An 18,011-nucleotide genomic window follows, 5' to 3' on the forward strand; every position below is an offset into this window, starting at 1 on the left:
CTTTGAAGCTTTGAAAAGGCGCTGTAGGGACAAGCTACAGCTAGGTTTTCACGATTGTGCAAAATAATGTTATCTCAGCAATAATTTTTCTGCTAATTCTGGGTGTGGCTGTCCGTTCCGGGAGGTTATTTCCATTGCTAAAGCTTGTTGGGATTAGAGAGGCGGTTGCTCCTGAGAGGTTGCTTTACATGCATTGAAGTCATTGTAGTTTCAATCCGGACCTGAGCTTTTGGCCGTTATATAGCATGTGGTTGTACTTCGGAGGTGGCCGTTAATGAAGGTTCCATTGTACTAGCTCAGGGGCGTTTCTAGAGATTGAAGCAGGAGGGTGCTCAAGAGTACAGAAAAAATGGGGCGAGCGCGATTTTACGCCCTCGCATTTATTGCGGCGCATCTCCCAGCTCCTCCCCCATGCAAGCCTTTCAGCAAAAAAGTACAGCACACTGCCCAAGAAAAGAGCGGCTCCTACTATTCTCTTCTAGAGCTTCTCTCTTCCATTCTAGTTCTGTTACTATGATACTAGACAAAGCATCTAGCTACAATAATTTTTATGTTATTACATGTGTATCTTCTTGTAAATGACAATACAATGTATAATGTTGTAGTTTGTAGCCCAGAGCAATCTATAGTACCGGTACTATAGCTCATAGTTCCCTGCTAAATACACTCAAATGGGATCTAATACATGCATAGCGTGATAATAAGACATAATTATGAGTCAGTCATCTTGTAGGATCTCCATGCACTATTCTCCTGGGGTACATCCTAGCAAACTGGTCAATCACTGCAATGGGGATGTTCAGTCATTCTAGTGTTAGTCATTGCTTCTCAGTATCTCTCAGTGGAGCAAGAGGTGACTGGGAGAATGCAGAGGATCTTGATCAGCTATTATGAACAACATTAGAATGGCAATACTGATTGCGCATGCTCAATTGGGCGTGGTCATGACTTGTAATCGTTGTCAATGAGATCAAGCTGCACGTATCTCTGGAGCTACAAAGTTAGCTAGCTAGAGTACTGAGTGATAGGATTAGTTTCATGGTTGTCTGGGAGGACAGGGGGGTGCTCAAGCCCCCAAAGCCCCCCATTGTACACGCCACTGCTAGCTGGTTCAGACTAATGAACGGTTGTTTTGTGTTTGTTGTGCAAAAATCCTTATGCATTAACATGTCGATCGAGATTTAGTGCAGAACTAAGAAAAGAGAAAAATATAGCTGATCAAATCTGTCAGCACTATAGACTTACTTGTCTCCATTATATGTAGAGAAGGTGCATGTGAAAGGTGTGGTTACTGGTTCGAACTAAGTAACTGATTGTACAGGTGTTGAACTATACAGGGCCTTCACTCTCAGAACAAGTGCGGCCTGGAATCGAGGCTGGTACGACAGGCGCGAGGGGGGGGGGGGGGGCGATCAGTATAATTATGTGTCCATACTGAATGTGTGCTCACGACCCATATTAAAACTTTTTCATTGTTATCATTCATAGCCGACTAAAGAATACTTTCAGTGTTATTTTTAATATAATTATGCACGTACACCTGTAACACCTACCCACACACTTAATGCACCTCTTATTGCCATGGGTGCATGCAGGACAATTATGCATGAGCATTATGCATGAGCCTTAGGAAGCTTTATAAACTAATTCTGAAACTAGTTTTTTACGGTGTTGCTTTAAACAGTATTATATAGGTGTATAGCAAGAGACTGACAACCTGGAGTAATGATTATGAGCCTATTGGTTTGGCTGACAAATAATGGATAGTGTGATGTCGAAAGTATAATTATAAAGATAACAATAACAAAATTGCCATTAGCTGTGTCAACCAAGCAGGTTGATGTCATAATAATTATATGTATTATGGGCTATATAGGATAGTGACAGAAATAATGCCATTCCCAGTAAGATTTTGTCGAGTTTAGACTATAATTTATGGCTAGCTCCAACAATTTGTGTTGCTTGTTCCTATTGTCTGTCCTCCTTCATATATCACTTGGAGCTGGTGATGATCCCACCATGGATGTCAGTAAGTGGTGTTGCATGTGCACGTGCATGCTTTTCTATGATAATATAACCAGTGCTTGTACACACTAAAGTTGGATTTGAGACTCGAGTGTGTTTAGACTCAGGGAGATGTGCGTGTGAGTGTGCTTACATATGTAGGTTCTGAGAAAGTTAATAATTGCATGTTTGCATTTTTATGCATCTGTGAGTGTAATGAAACTATATAATAACGCATGTTTGTGTTTAATCAAACAATTGTTTGCGATGTGCTATTATAGCCGATCGTTGTTCATGCTTTCCATCACAGCACAGTATTATACAATGTGTGCATAATTATATGTTCCGTTATAAGTAGGCCCTGATAAATTATGCTTTTTTTCACCCATTATTCTATTAATTCTTGAAAAATGTGCCTATTTATTCTCCTAAAAATCCGATTATTCTCTGATTAAAGAAAATAAGTTAAGACGTATATATAAACACAACACACATGCAACTGATTCTGTATTTCTCGCTGACTCAGTTGAAATATTCCGACACTCAAAATTAAGTCTTCCTAAAAGAAGGGCAGCTGATTCATAGACACCTTTAGCCTTTTTCCCATGAGAACATCCTTATCAAAACTTAATGTAATGATCTTTACCAAAAATGGACATTGATGCCCAATTATTCTTGAGACACCTATTATGCTAAAATATTCCGAGCATAATTTATCAGGGCCTAGTTATAAGCTCGTGTTGCCCAATCTTTTACTGCCTTAAGATGACATGATTACGTTCGCAAGTATTAATTTCTGCTATTTCTGCGAATGAGAGTAAAATCGCAAAAATGTGTACTCGCAGATTATTGGAAATTGCAATGAATCTCATTAAAATCACTTGCAAGTAATTAGAATCACAACTTGCAAGAATTAAAATATGTCGCCTTAAGGTATATTAGATCCCATTCGAGTGTATTTAGCAGGGAACTATAAGCTATAGTACCGGTACTATAGATTGCTCTGGGCTACAAACTACGATATTATACACTGATTGTATTGTCATTTACAAAAAGAAAATTATTGTAGCTATACTTTGTCTAGTAACATAATAACAGAACTAGAATGGAAGAGAGAAGCTCTAGAGTATTTTTTGGCTTTGTTTGAGAGTAGTATATAGGAGCCGCTCGTTTCTTGGGCAGTGTGCTGTACTTTTTTTGCTGCAAGGCTGCATGGGGGAGGAGCTGGATGTATGGAAGTGCTGGGGTTCTAGCTTTGGCTTCTTCCTTTGGCTTTGTTCAAGAGTAGTATAGAGCCGCTCGTTTGCTGGGCTTGTTTGCTGCAAATTCTTGCTTAGATGTCTTCCTTTCGCTTTGTGAGAGTATAGTACGAGCCGCTTGTTTCTTGGAAAGTGTTGTTTGCTGCAAAACTGGTGGAGGAGCTGGATGTTTCCGTTTTGTGGGTGGAGCTAGGTCCAGGACTATAATTTATAAACTGAGGTGGAGGAACATGGTTGACTATTTAGTAATGTGACAGCTCAAGGCATGTTCTATGGTGTTGCTTTTAACAGGGGATCTATACTTATAATCAACACTGAAGAAGAAGAAGCTGACAACCTGGAGTAACAATTATGAGCCTATTGGTTTGGCTGATGAGGATAGTGGACAATGTGATGTCAAAAATAAAAACAATAACACAATAACAACGAACCATTATCTGTGTCAACCAAGCAGTTGATCGAAGTTGTATATGTAAGGCTATTATAGATCTATGAGTAAAGTAAAGTTAGTGAGTAAAGTAAAGTTCAACCATTCCTAGTGAAGATTCTGTCGAGTTTAGACTATGGCTAGCTCACAAAGTTTGTGTTGCATGTTCCTATTGTCTGTCCTCCTTCATATATCACTTGGAGCTAGTGATGAATTGATCCCACCCTGGATAGCAGTAAGTGCAATGGTCTTGTATCAGCTGTATCTATATAATAGTTAGACACTTTTTTGGAGGTGTCAGTCTATATGGGATTTAGAAGTCCAAAGGCACTGATTTAGGTACTACAAGTGGCTGAAGGCTTCTAATCACATATATATAGAAACTGACAAAACAGTGTCTAGATGCTATGCGCATGCGCAAACCTTGCCTCCGAGGCTTGGCTACATGCAATTACTTGACAACGGAATACTAGGTGTACTAAGTAAATAGGTATACTAGTATACCTGCTCTGAGGCACTTTTTTCTTGATCTTATCAACTATGGTCTAAACGTATATTAATTTGAGTGAATATTACAGAATAAGGTTTCAGGTAATGATTCATAACTGCTAGAAAATTCAAAACCCCTGCAGATCCTACTGCTCCGAACACCAGAGGAAGCAGATTTGCTCTTGCCTTCATGCAGAATCACGCGCGAACTGCAGGAACTACTGAACAGCAAATTGGTCTTTTCATTACCACTCAACAGGAGAGCTCACGTTTCACCCTAGAGACACGATGGCCAGGAGTGAATGGAACAGGATTCACTGAGACCTCTCCTGGATCTGGGCTGTGGTCTCGCACGGAAATCGCTCGACAAGGAGATTTCACTTTTATTAATCTGCTGGCAGGAAGAGGTGGCCAACAAGACATAGCCGTGCAAAACAATGGAGAAACCGATGAAGCTGAAAGACAAAAGGGACTGTTTATAACAGCAGAAAATGCAAACGATGAGCTCACTATATATGTGCTCAATGATGAATTGATCTCCATTGATGCGTACATGGCTATCAACTGTGTCGAGTTTCCAGGTGCGACAGATTACAAGTACTTCATCTTTTCATCTGATGTATTCGGTGGAGAACGATTTGAGAGTCGATTTCTCTTTACTCCTTGTCAAGATGACACTACTGTCAGTGTACAAGCCTCCCAAACTCAAACCCATCCCGCATGGGTGCTACCGAGTTCTGGCAACCCAAGTGCTCGAGTCGAAGCAACTTATGGGAGGGCTTTCAATCGTTTTGACACTGTGATGATTAGCAATCTTGACGATCTTACCGGCTCTATCATCACTTCTGACAAGCCATTGGCTGTATTTTCTGGACATCAATGTGGAACTCCTACTGATGATGGAACTTGCGACTATCTTGTAGAACAATTGCCACCTCATCCAACATATGGTGACCTGTTTTTCATGGCTCCCTTTGCTGTCAGACAAAGCGGTGAACTGTACAGAATTGGCTCCCTTGGGGCTGGAGCACAAGTAACAATCAATTGTGAGTGTTTACCAAGTTCAGCTGATGGGAATAATCGAGTTGGACTGGTTAGCGCTGGAAATGGTGTTTACACGGCCACAGTGGGTGCAGGACAATACGCTGAGTGCCAGACACCTCAGGATTCTCAGACCTATTGTTGTGTTACGTCCTCTCAACCCGTTACCATGGCTGCTTACACACTTGGAAACTTGATTGACAACCTTCAAAACATTCAGGATCCACCACTTCCTTTTAATCCGATTGGAGATCCATCTCTCGTTTATATACCACCAGTTAACTCTTATTTGAATAGTTATAGTCTCAGTACAGCCAAAAATTTGACTACTCAGTTTCAGGGATTTATAAGCTACATCTTGCCCACTCGCATCTTTGATAATTCCCCACAAGATCGGCAGAGGTTTCGTGTAAATGGAGAAACATACATTCCCGACCAATACGAAGCCATCAACTGTTTAGTAGGTGGTTCAAATGAGGTGTGTGCTTACGGAGCTACCAGATTTTTGGGCGTAGGTAATTTTAACCTTTCTTACGACAACATTGAAGGTGGAGCATTCTGGGGATTTGCATACGGCTACGCTCGAGAGGTTTCATTTGCTTATCCTTTGCCTTTTGAAATGGAGCCAGTTGGATGTAAGTTTTCGGAAAATTCTTGTCATTATACGTTAACATTACATTTTTCTCTTTGTTTATGTAGTGGCCTGGATTCGAGCAGTGGATCGAGTTGTACTGGAAACTGTTGGAACGGTTGATCTCATGTTTAGTATCACCCGTGGTGATCAGTCAGGGCGTAGTAGAGCATTTGCTGACACTCAAGACCTCTCAGCCATAGCAGGTATTTAGTTCATACCATTACGCAGTAAGTCTTGTTGTATAATTGGTAATCAATGACTTCCATGCAGGTTCTGATTATAATGATCCTCAGCCACAAAATAATGGTGGGCCCACTGAAAATGGCAACCTGCGATGGAGAGCTGGCGACACGTTACCTCGTGTTCCATACGTAGTCACTATTTTGGATGATAACATTCCAGAGCCAGTGGAAGTTGTGGAGGTGATGGTGCTGTGTGTTGCAGGAGAGAACTGCTACCTGCCCAGAACTCGGTACACCATAACCATTATTGATGATCAAGGTGAGTGTCACTTCAAGGTGGTGGCTACTACCATAGCAACAAGTTTCTTTGTAGTGGCCCCACATGAAAGCCACTTGTATTGTTTGGTGGTAATAATGACAGCTGTGGCCATGGGGAGAATGTAATTGTGGGACAATAAGCTTGGCAACCAACAGATGGGCAGTGTTTCATTGAGAACACAAGCAAGATGGTTGTGGTCATAATTATAATTATATGATCATAGATTATCCTTTGATGTACGATCACTCTAGTTTCCTGGAAACAGCTTATAGTGCATGGAAACTAGGCACACATTAGAATACTGGCTACTTGTAATTCCTAGTGACCACACAAGCAGATGGTTGTGGTCAGTGCTACTTTGATGTATCTAGTTTCCTGAAACAGTTAGCTTGTAGTGGAAGGCACACACTAGAATGCTGGCTACTAAACATGCAAGTGCATGCATGCATTCAGTTGCTCTCTTCTGTAATTACGTATACTTGAGTGTGTTTACAGGAAATCATAGCGTTCTGCATGTGTTTGAGCATAACATTGATTGTTGTTAGCCAATGAATATAGTGCATGGATCAATCGTTGTTACATTACGGGCCTTGTGTGATAATGATCAAGATTGCTGTATATTGCCCATCCCCTTATTATAGGTGCCTGTCCTGACCTACCTGATTTCTCTGGTGGATCCATCTCATACGACTTTGAGTTTTTCTCAGAGATTAATGGTCGACCATACGGAACAGTTGCCATGTACATGTGTGATGTTGGAACTATAATGGGAGAACCTACAAGAACTTGTGAGAATAGAGTGTGGTCAGGAAGTGTACCAAGCTGCGGAGTGACAAGTAAGTAGACCCACTGTCAGTATTTTGGCATCCTATACAAGATCGTATGATGACTTTGCTTCCCTGCAGATCCGGTTGTGATTATGTTCAGTAGGGCCACGTTCTCATTCAGTGAGAGTGATGGACAAGGCTTCGTGGAGATAGTGGCAAACATGGCTCCCACTCAAGACCTTGACTTCATAGTAACCGGAGGTAAGTAGCTCATAGTGTGAATTGTGTCAGTGTACAATTATTATAATGAGCATTTTCATGCTTTTAAGAGCTATAATTTAAAGCCTCTTGCACATTTATTACTTGATACACTAATCGTTATTGCAGGCCCCAGCACTCAAGACTTTGTGGTTGTGTCGGCAGCTGGTCTTCCTGGTCGGTTCACACTCTCTGCCGGGCAGACGTCCGTCCGAGTGCCGTTCAACATCAATAACGATGAGGTTGGTCTGGAGGATCTGGAGACGTATTTGGCATTTCTCTCTCTCACCTCTGAGGCTATGGCCGCTGGACACTCTTTGGGAGCTCTAACTCAAGCCACTGTGTCAGTCACGGACGATGACGGTATATCTATACACTATAAATATATACTTACACATTGTATTTGGACACTCTATGATGTTGTGTATACACTGTGCAATGAAGACTGTGTCATTTTATTCTCTTTGCAATCAAATTAATTGTAACGGGAAGACTGGCTATCATCCAGCTACAAACAAATGATTAATTGTTGTTCTAATGGAATGTCAATATGCCCACACAGCTGTCGATGTGAGTGTGGGTCAGACAACATACAGTGTTCAAGAATCTGACGGCTCAGTCACTCTCTCCTATGTACTCAACCGAGAGGCTGTCAGAGACGTGTCATTTGATGTCATCAACACTGACGGAACAGCCACTGGTGGTGGTATCGGTACGTATGTCTGCAATACTTAGTGATGACCGTTGTTAAGATTATAGGGTCAGCGCCAAACTATCTCTGCAGTGCCAAAACTAATTTTCTCGATCCCTTTGTAGATTATGTCTCTGCTGGCTACTCTCTGAACATTCCTGCCGGTCAAACTGGTGTGACCAGAAGTGTTTCCATAACGATGGACAATCTAGGATTTGAAGGAGCCGAGAACTTTGTCAACAGCATATCCAGCATCAGCACTGATGGTGTGGGGGCGGGTGAACCTGATGCCACAGTTACCATTCAAGACTCAGATGGTATGTTACTTTCATTTGTAGCTAGGAAGAAATCACGGTCAAAATTGATCACAGATTTAATCTATATAAGTATAAGCAAACCACCGTGTAACATAATCTGTAGCTTGGTTTATCTTGAACTCGATTTTATAATATTGATTATCAATTGTGTTATTTTTTGCAGCTATTCAGATTATGTTTAGCATGGCGATATTCTCGTTTGCTGAGAATGTTGAGGGTGGTCAAGGTTTTGTGGATATCGTGAGCAACATACCAGCTGCACAAAGCTTCACATTCAACGTTAATGGAGGCCCCAGCACTCAAGACTTTGTGGTTGTGTCGGCAGCTGGTCTTCTTGGTCAGGTGACATTCCCTGCCGGCCAGACGACTGTTCGAGTGCCGTTTAACATCAATAACGACGAGGTTGGTCTGGAGGATCTGGAGATGTATGTGGCATCTCTCTCCCTTACTCCTGAGGCTATTGCTGGTGGAGTATCTCTGGCAGCCATCTCTCAAGCCGATGTGCAAGTGGTGGATGATGACGGTATGTGGAGCTTGTACGTAGTTGCTAATGGCAACACAACATGCACAGCTGCACGTATACTGAGACTATATGATATTCACACACTGGGATTTGTTGCAATAATTATTGCAGTCACAATTAACATTGTGCAAGTACTAGCCTATAGCTACTGTCAGTATAATTATTGCTGCAAATGCTCACTCAAATTGCGTTGTCCTATTACTGTGTTATAGCGCTACAATATAAATGTGTGGTTATATTATGCAGAGGTCAGTGTGAGTGTGGGTCAGACAACATACAGTGCTCAAGAATCTGACGGCTCAGTCACTCTCTCTTATGTGCTCAACCGAGAGGCTGTCAGAGACGTGTCATTTGATGTCATCAACACTGACGGAACAGCCACTGGTGGTGGTATCGGTACGTATGTCTGCAATACTTAGTGATAACCGTTGTTAAGATTAGGGTCAGTGCCAAACTAATGTGTTAAATCTCTCCAGTGCCAAAACTATTTTTCTCGTAGATTACGACTCTGCTGGCTACTCTCTGAACATTCCAGCCGGTCAAACTAGTGTGTCCAGAACCGTTTCCATAACGATGGATGGCGTAGCAGGAGAGACACCCCCTGAAACCTTCAGTAATTCTATCAGTTCGATCAACACAGTTAGTGTAGTCGCTGGTCCAGCCGAGGCTACTGTCCAGATCCTGGATTCAGATGGTAAAGATCACTAAAACTATTTTCTTGTAGAACTGAATGCATAATTATCGTAAAGCAGATAGTATTCAAAGGTCTAAATGTGGGCTATATATTATACCCAACTGTATGTGGTATATATATACAACCCCACATTTTTACAACGTGTTGCACTTCCATAAAATTATAATAATGGTGCTAGATTGGCCTCTTGCATGGTTATAGCTTTGCCTAGCTATAATCCCTTTATTTTGAGCTAGTGTGCTCGCACTTCAATTAATGTATCTCCTCCCAACCACCAGCACCAGTTACCGTGTCATTCGGAGAAATTGAATACAACTTTGTTGAGAACGAGGTTACAGGCACTATTCGAGTGGTGACCTCAAGACCCTCTCCTGTTGACTTTTCATTTACTGTTACTGCACGTACGTTGTCATAGCTACTGAGTATATAGAGTGCAGCACCTAATTTGTGAACAAATTACCACTCTCACACACACACCCACTCACCCACCCACTCACACACCCACTTACCCACCCACTCACATACACACACAGCTCTCAGTGATACCCAGTTCATAGCCCCATCCGGTGGATCCATTGACGTCACTGCAACCTTCCCAGCCGGTACCAGTTCGTCTGACATCACATTTCCCATCAATGACAATAACTTTGCCCTTGAGGCGGTGGAGGAACTAATTGCCACGCTGAGCCTTAACAACGCACCTACTGGAGTGGAATTCGGCACGCCCAGTGTGACTGTTATCAGGATACAAGATGATGATGGTGAGTGTGATCATGGGTGCATCTGTGTGGGTGTGGGTGAAGACACTCACCGTGTTTCTAATAACATGAGAGTTAGCGATGGGATAATGGTAAATGTATAAAATGTATGTATTATGGTGCATGCATGATTGGTCTCATTCCCCGTATATGGTTAGCGTCATTAGTTACAGAGGTATTAATTAACTAACACTGCTATGACACATTTATTGCTTATTTTCTCTGTTTTATACAACTCATTTTTATTGACCTCCCCAGAATTTTCTGTTGGTTTTGTCAATGACCAAGTGCCTGTTTCTGAAAGTGAAGGTAGTGTTACCCTCAACATTGTGAGCACTCCAGCAGCTCGTCCGGTGGAAATCACCGTTATCACTCAAGATATTATTGGCGGAGTAAGACCAGCAACGGCTGATGTTGGTAAGATATTTAATACACAGTGAAGTCTGTCTATTTTGGTCACCCTATAATTATATAAAGTAATTACTCTACATGATAAAATACAGCCAGGTTAATGGACCCTAAAGTCTCCATAGCTGATGATATGTTTGTTTGTACCTGTGTTGGTAGGTCACCTCTTAATTTATATTACACCATGCAAGGGTGACCGTCATAGATATGCAGGTTTCAATGTTAACAAGCAAGTATTTTAACACTTGGCTCACTTGGCTTAACACTTGGCTACTTAAACTGGTGTAAAAAATTGTTTCTCCTTCAAATGCATGATTTTTCATTGTGCAAGTTTTAACTCCATTGATTGTACCTCATGCAATATTATAGCCACTCACAATGCTTTTCCACTGCATACACAGACTACAACGTGACAATGGTGGAGATAACCATCCCAGCATTTGCAACATCCGCTGGCTTCACCGTGGGGATTATTACCGATGTCGTTGTGGAAGGTGATGAAGTCTTCCGAGCTGTAATAGTTGGAGCTTCAGCTGACGAGGAACCATTGCCCGTTAGTCAGCCCCAGAGTGAGGTCACCATTGTAGACGATGATAGTGAGTGATGAGTTATTTTAATAGCAACGTTTTTGTTTGTCTGAAACTTTAGCTAGGATTGTTCAATTTCTGAAGTATGTAAGTATATTCCATAGCTCTCTGAAAGCCCTTCAAACAATATGCTATATATAATGTTCTGCGATGATCCATGACTGCCCACAACTCTAGTTTGTAACATCCAATTAAAAGAAAGTTTACTGGTAGTTAACGTTTTGGTATTTGCAACTTGCAGTGGTGAGTGTCAGCTTCTCCATGGCAACCTTCTCTTTTGATGAGGGATCTGGAACTGGCTCTGTAACTATTGTCAAGAATGCTGCAACCAACTTCCCATTTGATATCAGAGTAACTGGAGGTTCGTGTTGTATTTATAGCCTAGAAATAGTAAATTATATTACATGTACACAGTCACCTGCAGTACGTGTTTATGTACTTACACAGGTCCCAGTACACAGACTGGCATCACGGTGAATGCAGGAGGTATTGATAGCACTATCACATTCTCTGCCAATCAGCAAATGATCACAATCGACTTTCCTGTCGGTGATGATGAGTTGGGACTGGAAGTGTTGGAGCGATACATTGCCAACTTGGAGATCATTGGCTCTCCCAGTGGAGTCGTTACCGGGACGATCACTTCCACTGAGGTGCAAGTGAGAGATAATGATGGTAACTAATTGAGTAAAGGACAGTAGCTGTTCACAGCCACTCCCCCACACACGCCCCCACACCACCACCCCCCACACACACACAGAAGTGTCAGTTGGATTCCACGTTGAATCAGTGACAGTGGAAGAAAGTGATGGAATGTTCAGAATGTGTGTGCGTCTGAACATATCTGCCGCTGAGAATATCATTGTCTCCTTAGCAATACAAGACGGCTCTGCTATAGATGGACAAGGTGTGTGAGAAGTGTCCTTTTTTTTAAGTCAATTAACATAATTATTCCCTCCGCACATGACACCTAATCCCCCCTCCCCCTCACACACACACACACACACACACAGATTACACCTCCTCGTCTATTCCCTCTGAGCTACTGATAGCAGCTGGTGAGACAGAGGCATGCTTCACGGGTGACATCATCGAGGATGGAATACCAGGCGAGGGTACAGAGTCCTTCACCATATTTATCACCGGAGTGGATCAATCTGGAGTAATCATATCTAGAGACACAACCCAAGTTATTATACAACACAGCGATGGTAAGTATCTCTGTGCTTCATAAAATAATGTCAAATCAGTATACCCAAGTTAAGTATGTGAGTCAAGTGACTATAATAATATTGACCCCCAATAGCATTGTTGGTGGGCCTGTTTGTATGTTTGATCCTTTTGAAAGGCCATAATTTTAGTTCTGGTGGACACAATTTCAATGATTTGTGGTTTTATGAAACGCAGGTCTTTCAGTTGGTATCTCTCTGAAAATATCATGGACGTTTTCCTAAAATGAGTAAAGAGCTTCTTTTAATCTTTCAGAAAACCACAAAATCGTTTATTGAAACACAAGTTGGTTCATGCAGCTTTATTCTCCCACAGCACAATGCCTTCCTCTGCCAGAGATAGCCAATGGAATGATCTCTTATCTTCCTGATAACACTTCTAATTATGACGTCGGAACTACGGCCAGCTACGTTTGTGAAGATGGATTCTTTCTCAGTGGAGACATAACTAGAGATTGTCAATCTGACGGAATATTCTCTGGTATGGAACCTGTTTGCTCTATGATTTGTGAGTGGACCATCTTTATTACATTCATAGTATCTAAAAAACTGATACCTTTCCAGCTATGTGTGCTGACTTGCTTGCTATTGCTAATGGAGACATTGCTTACAGTTCTACTAACATGCCACGGCCGATAGGCACTGTTGCCTCATACACTTGTAATGATGGCTTTAACATTGCCGGCCCAGTGAGCAGAACTTGTGTGGAGAACGCTGGCTCAGGAATGTTCGATATGACAGCTCCAACTTGTATTCGTAAGTTTATCAATCTCTGAACTAATCTACTCTTGCAACATTTTTATGTGTCTTGTAAAATGCACTAACTTCTACAGCTGGTTGTAAAGCGGAGATATACCAGAGTCATTCTTGGCCCAACACGGCACTAGGGTCTACTGCACTGTCCCCTTGTCCATGTGTTGAGGTATTGGGTGTGTTCGCAGGGAATGTCAGCAGACAGTGCTCTGGGTCAATCAGTGAGGGAGGTATGTGGAAGGATGAGCTTGACCTCAGCAGCTGTGAGACTACACTTTCAGACATATCCCGGGAATTGTGTGAGATTACACTAGTGAGTGGTTTGAGGAAGTTAAAAATAATATACCTGTTAGAAAACTGCATGACTAAAACATTGCTTATTTAATTAATTCTATAATTATAGCCAACCAACCAAAATGTTGTCTTTTAGTTACCATATAGCGGGTTATTTTCGTATTTCATATTATTATAACTAAGCCGCAATGGATTCAACGTCACAGCTATCCTGAGCTGTACGAATATTTAAAATACGAATGGACAGTTCATACGAACGTTTGCACCAACGAAATTTACCTGCTATACGGTAGTTAGAGCTAGCTGAATTCCTCATTCATTTTGCTGTACTGAAATGAATCACTTTTCCCTTTACTAGGGACTCTCATCAAATATGACAACTCAAGTGTCCAATCAGATTGCCAACATTACATCCAAACCTCAAAATCTGACTGCAAGTCAAATCACCTTGGTTACTGCAATAGTAGAGCAAGTAGCAGAAAAAGCTGCTGTCAACCAAGAGGTGAACATTGTTACTTGCCAATGAGTTATGACTCTTTCACATATTCAGGTGAGGGATAACTATCTTCAAACAATCGACAATATTCAGCAAGCCGATGTTGACGTCATCTATGAGAGCCAGCTGGCAATGAATTCATCAACAAGGTATGTTGCAAGTAATATACTATTATGGGTTGTTTATTCATGTAAGCCTTACAAAAGGTGCTGACTCCCGCTATGTATTTTATGACAGTCCTTCTCTTATCCAATTTTTTGGCTGTTTTCCCTTCCCTGTATGTATAATTATGTGTTAAGTTGAAACCCATTATTAGTTAGAAATTATTATGCTGTCATCTTTGCCAGAATATGTTTACGCTGATAATATTATTTACCCTCTCGGCATAGGATTCTTGCAAGCCTCGAAACATTTCTGGACAATCTCAATACTTCAACTGTTTCCACAAACTCCACAAGCAATCAGACTGTTTTAAGTTTTGAAACATTTGCTATGACAGTGCAAGATTTAGACCCTGACAGTTTCCAGGGCCAGACATTCGTTGTTGATTTAGGCCCTGTCGAAGAGGCAATGAACAATACTGGCGTTATCGACCAAGATGCTCTGATGACAGCTAATGATTACATGACTAATAACAGATCTGAGATTGATTCCCTTAGTGAAGACACCGAAAACTCAACAGCCTCTCTACGTTTAAGCCCTTTGATTCTTGAAGAATGCCCTACAACAAATCTTTCACTTCGGCAGAGACTAAGTTACTCTGTTTTCTTGTCTGATGTGCTTTTCCTTCCTGAGAACAGAAGTACTAATCAGGTGGGATCTATTGTGGTGGCTGCAAGACTAGCTTGTCTGCAGACCAACAAGACAGTGCTCACAGTACCAGTACGGACAAGCTTTCTGATCAGAATGACGGTATAATTATGAACAAATTAACAGTAAATTAATTTGTCTGCAGGATAATATCGAAAACAGTAGCTGTGCTGTGTATAAGACTCAAGGTAAGTGCCCTCACATTAAGCAGTAACACGCTTAATTCACAGTATTATTATTTGAAAAAAAACTTTACAGCTTTAATAGTTTTATACTTATAACAAAGTCTTAATTTCTAATGCCGGCTATTTCAGATCAGTTTGGAGCTTGGGACACTGCTGGATGTAGAGAGATAACCAGTTCCAATGGGAGAAAAGATTGCGAGTGCAGACAATTGGGCCACTTTGGAATACTCTTTGTAAGTTTAATGACTGTCTATATTACTATACTGATTTATCCTCATGATTACAGGATTTAAATCCAATGTCATTACCTGAAAATCTTGCAATTGCTTTGAGCACCATCACATACATTGGCCTGGGCTTGTCTGTAATATGTCTTCTGGTGTTTATATTCACCATTTTTATCAGCAAGTAAGTAGCAACCTGCCCAGTTTGTTCGACGTTTTTCTATTCTATTCCGTAGGAAGCTCCTCGCTGATAAGCAGAATCAAATCCTCATCAACATGAGTATTTCACTGATATGCCTGTACGTCACCTTCTTCATTGGAGGGTTCACTGTTGGTGTCCCACCTCTTTGTGGGGTCATGTCTGCCCTCCTGCAATATTTCTTTTTAGTGTTCTTCTCCTGGGCGGCTGTAGAAGCTGTCTGGCTCTACCTCAAACTGGTAGTGGTAATGGGATCTCAGTCCCTCACCTCCAAGTTCATGCTGAAGGCTGGACTTCCAGCTTGGTGTAAGCAATCGCTAATGTTGGCATGAGGGATCGCTTGGGTACTCATGAGTTGATAGTGCATTCAGTTTTGTTGATGTGCTTCTTGTCTGTATAATTATAGTTAGAGTGCTTAATTACTCCACATGCAGTACTACCCTTTATGATTGTTGTCATCAGTGTGGGGGCGGGACACCAGTACTACAGCAACCCATATTAGTAAGTACTTGGAAATCTTATAATTTTTTAATTTTTCACAATGTAGCGGGTATAATCAATTTGAGGGTATAAATTTGCAGAAACACCGTTAGAAAGAATTTCGCGTTATTTTTAGTGAAGAAAAAAGGTGAAAGTTTATACCCATGAAATACACCTGCTATACTACGGTAAATCAGCCTGATGACGATGCTACAGCATGCACACTTAATATAATACTGAATTCGGATGCTAAGTTCTGCATGCATGTGTAGTTCAAGTCATGCACCCTCATATAACATGCATGTGGCATGTATATACGGTATTACGCCAGACCCTCGGCCCATTGATCACATAATTATATACACATCATTATTCATTCAGCTGTCGTCCTACTGAATGGCCTTTCTATTTTGGATTCATTCTTCCTTTTGTCATTATCTACGTATTCAACTGGATCGTGTTTGTTGCCATCATGGTGTCCATTTGCAAGCATTTTAGAAACCTGCAGTCACTAAACGAGAGCTCCGTATGTCAACAGTTGAGGAATGTTAAGAAGAACTTGGTCATTGCAATGTGCCTATCGGTTGTACTTGGCCTGGGTTGGGGCTTTGGACTAGTATCAACAAGCTCTGGTCTTGTGGAGCTGTCATTCACATTCCAAGTGATATTCTCGATCTTTGTAGGCTCTCAAGGTGTGCTAATTTTTATTATATATGGTCTTCGAAGCACTGAATTCCGCCAGACATGGATAAAACTCTTTAGTAGCTGTCGATCAAATACTGATAACTTTGTGTCTTCTGAGAAAGGAAGCACTAATCCACGAGATAATTCTAGCACTGTCGGAGTGGAGTTATCGAGCGTGAACACATTATCAAGCAAGCAGTGTTCTCCACGCAATGAAGAAAAGAACTAACTTGTATAATAAAAGAGACAAGATAAATACCTGAGTTTGTATATATACTTATAGAAGGTTGACTGTTATCACATGCATACATAATCAATAGTTGTGGGAAGTTTAATTGTCTATAATAATTGTTATAAGCAGGAGCACATGAGAGGATCCTGTTATAAAACTATAGGATGCATGGGCTGCTAGGAAGACAAGCAGATGGAGATAGTCAATGCTATATGCTCTTGATGATTGTGCTTGGGATTAGTGTTAGACCATAATGAGTGTGATGTGATGATGGAGAAATCAATTATTGTACTGTATAACGAATGTGTGTGAATGAGTGTGGTTCAGAAGGGAACCAACCTGTAGTCCAGCTAACTGCATCTATGTATAGCTAGGAGTTGTAGATCTCCTCAGTTCTGGTCGAATAAACCAAATTTCACTGTTAACTCATACAAGCTATAGTTTAAAATGTTATGTATATATGGAGCATTAATGGGTGCATGTACTTCGTAGTCTGTCAAAATAATGAAGCAAGAGAAGCAAGAATAAATAATAGCGTCTCTCTCAACAAACATGCAGTTGTCGTAGTTTGATTATGGTTCAGTCACCTTCTGTACTCTCTAGTGTGGGACCCATCGGACCGAGTCTCCTAATCCAGGCATGGTGATGGCATTGGCTCATAACTGTGCGTTCCTTGTTGCTAGGAAACCATATCAAGACAGTCAACAAACTAACTAGAGTTTTGAAGTGCTAACCCTCGGCTGTTGTCAATGACATGATTAATAGATCTATTAGAAACAAGTCTACACCATGCCAGCTCTGCACTATCTCTCCTTTCATCATACTTTTAATTGTACAAAATGTATAATTATTTTGACTATCCCTAGCTTGATCAAAGTGTCAGTAATCTCATTACGCTACATGTATACTGTGTATAGTGAGTAGCCCATTTTGCTTTGCTGCCAACTCATGATCATCATAAGCTTTATGGGATTGTCTACACAAGAACTGTGTGCTGGCTCCAAACAGTATATGATGTGTTGATACAGTGTCAGAACTATAGCAATGCTAACGCAATTTTAGAACAA

The 18,011-nt window shown here is 41.2% G+C and overlaps 2 protein-coding genes across 3 annotated transcripts in view; both read left to right on the top strand.

The window, feature by feature from the left end:
• LOC135335894 (uncharacterized) overlaps window positions 1-18,011 on the top strand; it is a 34,887-nt gene that overhangs the window by 10,375 nt on the left and 6,501 nt on the right. The window lies entirely within an intron of this gene.
• LOC135335849 (uncharacterized) lies at window positions 1,891-17,047 on the top strand. 2 transcript variants are annotated; one of them, XM_064531439.1, is made up of 32 exons: window positions 1,891-2,029; window positions 4,323-5,855; window positions 5,920-6,057; window positions 6,125-6,355; window positions 6,997-7,191; window positions 7,261-7,383; window positions 7,510-7,743; window positions 7,943-8,092; window positions 8,197-8,388; window positions 8,552-8,911; window positions 9,158-9,307; window positions 9,411-9,605; window positions 9,884-10,006; window positions 10,139-10,366; window positions 10,622-10,780; window positions 11,173-11,367; window positions 11,600-11,719; window positions 11,806-12,033; window positions 12,119-12,265; window positions 12,372-12,569; window positions 12,904-13,095; window positions 13,152-13,343; window positions 13,421-13,653; window positions 13,993-14,136; window positions 14,185-14,279; window positions 14,520-15,042; window positions 15,086-15,128; window positions 15,255-15,358; window positions 15,412-15,533; window positions 15,586-15,854; window positions 15,983-16,049; window positions 16,410-17,047. In XM_064531439.1, the coding sequence occupies exons 1-32, from the start codon at window positions 1,936-1,938 to the stop codon at window positions 16,939-16,941; spliced, it is 7,509 nt and encodes a 2,502-aa protein (XP_064387509.1). In that variant the 5' UTR covers window positions 1,891-1,935; the 3' UTR covers window positions 16,942-17,047. The 2 variants fall into 2 exon arrangements, with proteins under 2 accessions (XP_064387509.1, XP_064387508.1); XM_064531438.1 differs by having other exon boundaries at window positions 15,086-15,127; window positions 15,245-15,358.

Source organism: Halichondria panicea, chromosome 5 (genome assembly GCF_963675165.1).
Source record: "Halichondria panicea chromosome 5, odHalPani1.1, whole genome shotgun sequence".
Lineage (NCBI taxonomy): Eukaryota > Metazoa > Porifera > Demospongiae > Suberitida > Halichondriidae > Halichondria > Halichondria panicea.